We start from the raw sequence: 8365 nt of genomic DNA, 5'->3' as shown, positions 1-8365 counted from the left end.
GCAGGAAACACCTGTCACTGTAGTACTTGTACACAGTAGAAAACTACTACCTCATAGTGTAGGAAAATCTTGAGTCATTTGTAGGAAAATTGATGCACCTTGAGACCATAATGTTAAGTGAAATAAATCAGACACACAAGCTTAACTATTGCATGATTTCTTTTATGTGAGAAACCCAGAATATAAATACAGAGCAAAAGAAAAGATAACAGGAGACAGCTCTTTCTCAGGTGGGAGGAAGGAGGTGAGGCAGGGACCGGGGTGAAGAAAGAATTGTGATGTGTCACGCACGTGTGGCAGAGCCCACAAAGAGTGTGATCATCCTGACTGCAAACATGGACTGGTAAAATTGGGGGCCAGGGAAACATTTCCAACCTATACTACCCTATTTCTAACAATTTCTTTCTGAATTTGGAGACCATGACTCAATGATTTAATATCTCAGACTTCGAAAAGACAAACATGGGAGAATCTGTTGCCACATTTCCAGGCGTTAACATGTTCGTGCAGAGCTGTAATTTATGTGTCTCAGTGCCAGGCAGCTTGAACCGCCAGTGATACATGCGTGACTGTCCCATTGGGTGGCTTCTTATTAGTAGTGAAAAGACTAATAGAAGTGATGATATCCATTTGTACTGCCAGTGGTTCAAGCCGCTCAGGGTGTGTCTTCCCTCTTCTGCAAGTCCATCATCCAACCCCAGAATTGTGCTAACCCCATCAGTGCGCTAATCCGGCATCACACACCCTTGATCGAGCCACCACCCGGAAGCCCCACTCTGAGCATGTGAGACTTCTAGGAGGCCTCTAGATATGAACCATAACAACACCCTGTGATTACAAAATGAATAGCAGATGAACTAATTTTTGTGGATGACTGAAGACCAGTACTTTACAGAATTTTAAATTTTGCTTTATGTTTGATAGAAATGATCCCACAACATGCTATAGAATTCTGTTGTGTGTGCAATATGCTTTATGTTCCACATTGAACATCGTGAAGGAGGCCTGAGGATACAGCTCCATAGCACAACACTGACTAAGCATGAGGGAGGCCCTGGGTTCAACCCCAGCACTGGGAGAGAGGGAGGAAGGAAGAATGGGTCAGTTACTAAGGGTACTGTCTGGGAGGTCCGTCAGGGTGTCTACAGATTTGCTGTCTAATGACAGCCAGTCAGTCTTCTTGCTCTAAGCTGAGCTCATTCATTAGAATCTGTGCAGTTAAGCAGGGGATGGTGGTGCACGCCTGTAGTCCCAGTACTTTCAAGGCTGAGGCAGGAGGATCCTTGTGAGTTCAAGGCCAGCCTGGGCTATAAAATGAGCTCAAGGCCAGCCAGAACTGCGTAGCGAGACCCTACCTCAAAAAGACAGCAACAACAACAAAAATCTATGCAGTTAGATGACATAAATGTTCTTAGTAAAATGAAAAATGAAAGGTTGGGGATACAGCTCAATGCTAAGAGCACTTGCCCAGGATACGCAAGTACTGAGCACTGCAAAACTAAGTGAGTAGATTGGGACCACAGTCCAGGACTGTCCTGAGACCCTTCCCATGGTGGGTACCTGAAATAATAATTGAGTATTTCTGTCCCTCATTTCCTGCCAGGCTCATTTTCTATCATTTGTTTGCTAAAAAAAAGTTTGATTTTTTTTTTTAGATGAATATATTTCATATGTTCTTTGTAAATAAACTAGGGACTAAGGGAAAAAATAAATAGAGCCCTTAATGCCCTGCCACCTACTGACAGCCATTATTGGCCAGTTGGCAGAGACTACAGTATACTTGAATGTCTTCCTAGAGCGCTAACATGGAAAAATTCATGTGATTTCAAATCTCTTACCCCTTTTTACCTGCTTGACTCTTTAGAGATAAAACTGATTTGGGTAAATGAAGCAAAAAAGTAGAGCTCCCGCATGCCCCTGCCTACTACACACATACCTCGCTGTCTGCAGGCCACCCCAGGTGGTACAGGTGCCGATCAGTGACCCCACACTGACAGGTCCTTGTCACCCAGCGTCCACACTGAGGAGATCACTTTTGGTGGTGTGCAGGGCAAGTTTCTACCGCGGTGGTTTCAGGGGCATAGTTTTGCTACCCTAAAACCCTGGGCTCTGACTGCTCATTCCTCCTTGCCCTACCCTGGGCAACCACCAACCCTTTTACTGTCTCTGCCTTTTCATGAGTGTCGTATAGTTGGAATCGTCTGCTGTTTGAATGTACCATAGTTTACCCACTCACTGGCTAAAGGACATACTTTTTACTTCCAGATTTTGAATAAAGCTACTGTAAACGTGCGTATGCAGGTTGCCGTGTGGACCTGCACTGGCAGTTCTCTTGGTTAATACCAAGGACCACGGTTGCTGGATGGGATCATGAATGTGTTTGGTTTGTCAAAAGCTGCCAAGCTGTAGTGCTCGGCATCCTCGCCCACAGTGAAGAGAGTTCCTTTACCCCACACCCTCGGCACCATGCAGTATTGCCTGTGTTTGGGGTTTGGGTCAGGGTCGTTCTGTCAGCTGGGGGTGTTATCTGATTATCTTAATTTGCAGTTCCCTGGTGCCCTCAAGGCTGAACATCTTTCTTTTTCTTCTTTTGCCTTTTTTGAGACAGGGTCTCGCTATGCAGTTCAGGCCAGCCTTGAACTCACTTTGTAGCCCAAGCTGGTCTCGAACTCACAACGATCCCCCTGCCTCAGCCTCCCAAGTGCTGGGATTACAGGCATGCACCACCACTCAGCTTTAAACATCTCTTCATATGATCGCTTGCTGTCTGTGTTGTCTTCTTGGCGTCTGTGCAGGCTTTTGTCCATTTTTAATTGGGTTGTTTTCTTGTTGAGTGGCAGAGTTTGTAGTCCATTGTGGATAGCAGTCCTTTACCAGATGTGTGTTTTGCTCCAAGTACGTGGCTTTTCTCCTTGTTTTCCTCACGTCTTTCACAAAGCAGAAGTTTTAAAGCTTAATGTCCGGGTATTAATTATTTCTTTCACAAATGATGCCTTTGGAGTCCTATCTAAAAAGTCATCTCCATACCCAACGTCATCTCGATTTTTTTCCAGTTATCTTTTTTTTTCTTTTGGCAGTACCACACTGTCTTGATTACTATAGCTTTACAGTAAATCTTGAAGTCAAATAGTTTTAGTCTTCCTACTTTCTTCAATGTTAAATTGTCTGCTCTGGATCTCTCGCATCTATAAACCTTAGAATCTGTTTGTCAGTATCCACAAAATAACTCTGAGATATTGGACCAGATCCCCAAAATACAGAACTAAGGAGGAGAGATTTATTTGACTATCAGTTTCAGGGGACTCAGTCCAGGCTTGGCTGGCTCCAAGGTAGAAACATTATAGCAAGAGGGCCTGGCAGAGCAAAGCTGCTTAGTCCATGGTGACTAGAAGGCAGAGCAGGGAAACAGCGCCAGAGAAGCAGCGAGGGCACAGTACAGTGCCCAGGGTCCCGCCTCTGGTGGGTTATCTACCCACCAGAGATAGCCAGAAGCACACCTTACTAGTCCTGTAGGCTGCTCGCAGGCCAATCAAGCTGGCAGTCCAGTTTAACTGGCACAGACACTGGCAAGGATTGTATTGACTCTATAGACCAAGTTGGGGAAAGCTGACATCTTGACGGTGTTGACTCTTATCCAGGAGCATGGGCTATCTCTCACCACTTAATTAGTTCTTTGATTCCTTTTATCAAAGTTTTGTGGTTTTCCTTATTTAGATTTTGTACATACTTCATTAAATGAATACCTAAGTGTTTCACTTTGGGAGGTAATGTGTTTTTAATTTGAAATTCCACTTACTCATTTGTGGTATCTGCTTAACTTTTTAAGCAGTTGATGAGTGCCTGGAAGTTGACATACATACATATTCAGCAATGTTTCGCCACCTGAGACCTTTGAGGAGGTAAGCTTTGAGTTTCGGTTTTTCACTGGGGGCCAAAACAAAAACACTCTGTACTCTATAAAGAAAACTCATCATTTTCAGTGAAGCCAGTTATTATTTTTCAGTGGATTGTGGGGGAGAAATGTTACTGCCACTTAATATTTCTCATTGCGTTAGAGAAATGTAGAACCACTGTTTCCAAAACCTAGTAGATTGTGAAAGACTGCAAAATTTCTGTTTTGCTCCTACAGTGTTTTCCCTGCAGAGTACTTTTAACTTGACTGTTGCTTCATCACTGAGAATGTGTGTTTCTGGGACTGAGAATAACCAGCCACATCTTTTTACAAGGTTCTGTCTGGCGCAGACCCACCCCCACTGGTTCCACTACTCTCGAGCCTTGTCGGGAGCAGAGGCCGTCCACGCCTTGAGGCCTTTCTACTTTGCAGTCCACCCGGACTTCTTCGGGCAGCACCCCAGAGAAAGGGTAAGCGTGGGTCGTGTTCAGTTTTACTTTTCATCAAATCTAATACAGAGCCTGTGAGTTTGGGCTATCCTGTCATGGTCATGTAATCAGTGCTTTGAGCTGATGTGAAATGGAGAAAACTCTTGACTCTGAAATTAGTAAATTTTCGAATTAGTCAAAATTCAAAATATCAGAAATTGACAACTTTTGTAATGAAAGCTGTTATAATTTATGTAGGCAGTAAAATTGTCACGTAAACTCGAGGATTAGAAATCACGCTTTCCTTTATTTTTGTACGTTTTGTTTTGTTTTGTTTTGTAGTGCTGGGGGTTGAACCCAGGGTCTCACCGCTGAGCTGCGCCCACAGCCCCCAGTGTAGCTTTCTCGTTTGAGCTTCTGTGTGTTGTGAAGGGTGAACCAAGGAGCTTGGGTTGCTTTAACCCTACACATTCCAGACAAAAGTCTGACATCCCTGCTGGCCTGTAACTGACCCCTGGGGATCAGAATGTCCTGCCTGCTAAGAGGGAACTATAGACCCGAGTGTACTGGCACAAGTCTCCAGCCTCAGGAGGCTGAGGCAGGAGAATCACTGAGTTCAAGGCCAGCATGGGTTCAAGGCCAGTCTGAACTGCATAGTAAGACCCTGTCTCAGCGCCCCCAGAAAAGAGCTATAATGGGAAGGGGACCAGCAGGTAGAGGGAGGGGCGCGAAAGGGGCCCTGGAAAACAAGATGCGCATGTGCCACTGCCCACAACAAACGTAGTCTCGCTGCAGATGTGGACTAATACAGATGTTTTGAAAAAGAATGATAAGAACTGTCAGCAGAGCCTGATTGTGCTGATAGTGTGCTTGCAGTGAATACCTGTTCTCCTGCAGTGAGCCCTGGGCCGTGGGGGGTGTGGGGGGTGTGCCTGACCCCCAGTGAACCCCAGGGAGACCGTGGCACCAGGGCCGGTATGAGCGTCCCTGGCTGGCAGCCCCTCTCACGTCCTCGCACAGCCTGCCGGGCAGGAAGCAGCTGACGTCCCTGCGGTGCAGTGACCACGGCGGCCCTGCCCTGGGCTTGGCTCTCCTCTCACCTCTGCTTTTCCCTCTGCCCGCCCTCTGCTGTCCACATCCTCACAGCAGTGAGGGCTCTCCCGACGCAAGTCCTCGAGGGCCACTGCACCTGGTGTGGGTCTGGGCTCGGGCCCCGTGTGCTCCGTGGACTCGGATGGACACTGGCGCTGTCCGCCTTGCGTGTCGCCTGCCTGCTGTGGGCCAAACCTCGATGCAGCCGCCCCCATCCCAGCCGGGAGCTTCCTGGCCATGCTGTCCCTGCTTTCTCACGGCGTGTCCCTTGTGAGGAGGCCGTCCGGACTGTAGAAAGTTGCCACCGCCCTCCTTCCCGCGGTCCCTCTCCTCCTTGCACTGTGGCGTTTGGTCCAGTGCTCTCCTCCCGCAGCCCCCGCCCCGCGGCTGAGGCTCAGTGCCCATTCCCCTCCCTGACGCGGCCCCAGCTGCCGTCAGCAGCTTCTTCCCACTCCGGAGCACACTGCAGCATGAGACGCTGGCCTCTGAGGCGCAGGCTCTGACCTCAGGCGACCCCGCACTGGTGCCCAGTTGTTGTTATAATGCTCTTTAATTTTAAAGTGTGCAGAATATACAGGTTTTAAAAATCAAAACTAAATACAAAGTTCACTGAGAAGTCTGAGCTTCACCCAGTTCCTATCTGCCTTGTGTACATAATCCTTATCTGTAGCTTCAGGGGAGAGCTTTAGCTCCTTTGTTTCTGTGGGGCAAAAATAGAAACATGTATCTAAAACACTTCTGCACATTGGCAGAAAATGTGCCTGATCCACTTAAAGAATTCTTGGGGCTAAAACTGTCTGTATTAGTGCGTGCAAGAGCTCGCGGGGCTGGGTGAAGCTCCTCACAGGCTCTGAATCAGACTGAACACGGCACACAGAAATTTACAAGATTGGCCTACAGTGGCCCCTCCGGAGTCAGAGGTAAGGGTGCAAAAGACCAGCCCCACACTGGAGACCCAGCGGATCCAGCTGTGGTGTGGAGCGCTGGCCTGGCATGCAGGGCACCCTGGGTTTTATCCTTAGGACTGTAAGAAAGAGAAAAGAAAACTGTAAAATTCCAGCATTTTAAAATTCCAAATCATTTAATACCCTCAGTACCATTTAAAAGGTCGCTATCTGCTTTGCTTTTCTTGTTCTTATTTCTGTGTAAATACCATTCGTATTTTTTCCAGGAAGTCAATGAAAATTCTCTTAAGAGACTAAGTGTCTACTTAGAAAACCTCCAGAAACCAGGCTTCAAGTCTTTGAAACCAACTCAGCTTACATTTTATGTGCGAGAAACGGACCAGACTTCCTCGGAAGGCCAGGAACCCTTTAGCTCCTCTGGTAGGTGTTTCATGTTTCCGGCTGCCCCCGAAAGAGTCAGTCACGTGTGCGCCCTCATTTTGACATCGCCAGAAAGCCTCTGAAGCCCTGACCGCTGAAAGACAGTGTCATTTAGGCAAATTAAATTTTGCTGCTAGCTGCACATCTTTGAACAAGCCATTTTTTGTGCACTGTAAGCTTTATTATCTGTAAAAGTGAAGCGCTTGTCCCCTTCTGGTTTCAGTGTGACTTAGTCTTTCTGTAACAGTTTACACTTCCATGCTTGCTTGGGCAGCACAAATACCGTAACAACCTGTACTTCTAAAACCTGCAGCTTGCGTTCTCTTTCTCAGGCCTCACCATGCCCGGAGAGGTTGGCAGCGTCCCTTGTGGGAGCTAGGAGATTGGTTGGGTTTTAGAGGAAGCGTCCATGGGCGTTCCGGTGGGAGACAGCCTTCTGCCTTGCAGCGTCTTTCCAGTACCTTCTACTTCTGCTTTAGTCGTGATCCAGTCATGCCTAAAATTAGAAACAGCACCTTACTGGGTGAGAGCCCCGTGAGTCTGTCCTTTCTCTAGACGAATATCCTTTTGATGATCCTTGAGGAAATAACTTTATTTTACAACAAAATAGAGATTTACTGAGGGGCTGGGGATATAGCTCAGTGGCATAAGTGCCTGCCTGGCAAGCACAAGGTCCTGATTCCCTGTACAAACAAAAAAAAGAAAAAAGATTTACTGAGCGCTTTCTGTGAGTTAAGACAAAAACAGAAAATACTCTGTAATTTTCTTTTGAAATAAACTATTGCACAACTCAGAATTTGATAGTCTTTTGAGGCCTAGAATTTATTTCTAGCTCTACTGGTGACAAGCTGTATAACCTGGACTTAACCTCCAGAACTTTGTCTGTTAAAAGGAAACCCAAGGTCTCTGTCTCCTCTATCCACGGCTGCCCAGGCTGCCAGGAGCAGGGCTCCGTCTCTGAGAGCCAGGCAGAGCCCGGCTGGGAAGGCAGCTTCCGCCCAGCTCTCGGGCCGGCACTGCGTAGCCATCTCCTCCTGCCGATTGTCTTTCTATGATAGAATGTGGAAGATCCAAACACCACAAACTCCTTTTCTTGACAGTTTCTCCATCTCCCTCTGATTTAGGCTTTTATTAAAAATAGCTCCTCTTCATTATTCAGACAAAAAGTCACCTCATGGCCCTTTGTAAAGGAATAGCTGTGCTAAAGAATTGTGTAAATAATAAGTAATAACTGTTTATCGTTCTGTTTGAAAGTGTAAATAATTTTTTTTTCCGGTGTCAGGAATCGAACTCACGACGTTGCACTTGCCAGGCAGACACTGTGCCGCTGAGCTAAATCTCCAGCCAAATAATCATTTTTTGTTTGCATTATTATGAATGTGCCACTTAGCCATGAGAGTCTTGTGAGACACGTTTTGCTAGTATCAAACCAAATGTTCGTAAATGTTGTTGAGGAGATAAACATCCCTCTTACTCAGCACCAAGGTTTGGCTAGGGATTGAAGAGACATCAGATAGATAATGATCTGCTTAGGTTTCATGATTTCTCCCAGAGGACAGATAAAATGTATAGAGGCAGATTATACCTTTTTACAGTTTTTAAAATAAAAATGGTACCACCAATCTATA

The 8365-nt window shown here is 46.4% G+C and overlaps 1 protein-coding gene across 2 annotated transcripts in view; it reads left to right on the top strand.

Annotated features, from left to right (window-relative positions):
* The window catches only part of Tcaim (T cell activation inhibitor, mitochondrial), a 32087-nt gene that overhangs the window by 4529 nt on the left and 19193 nt on the right, over positions 1 to 8365 (top strand). The window contains exons 2-4 of one of the 2 annotated variants that reach the window (XM_005383484.2): positions 3827 to 3899; positions 4227 to 4362; positions 6584 to 6737. In XM_005383484.2, coding sequence (XP_005383541.1) covers positions 3871 to 3899; positions 4227 to 4362; positions 6584 to 6737 — 319 coding nt within the window. In that variant the 5' untranslated portion in view covers positions 3827 to 3870. Of the gene's footprint in view, positions 1 to 2689; positions 3900 to 4129; positions 4363 to 6583; positions 6738 to 8365 lie in introns of those variants that run through there. The other variant, XM_013513519.1, reaches the window with a different exon arrangement.

Source organism: Chinchilla lanigera, unplaced genomic scaffold (genome assembly GCF_000276665.1).
Source record: "Chinchilla lanigera isolate Chin_1 unplaced genomic scaffold, ChiLan1.0 scaffold00019, whole genome shotgun sequence".
Classification (NCBI taxonomy): domain Eukaryota; kingdom Metazoa; phylum Chordata; class Mammalia; order Rodentia; family Chinchillidae; genus Chinchilla; species Chinchilla lanigera.
Note: the sequence above shows the minus strand (reverse complement) of the source record. Positions and strands in the feature narration are given on the sequence as shown.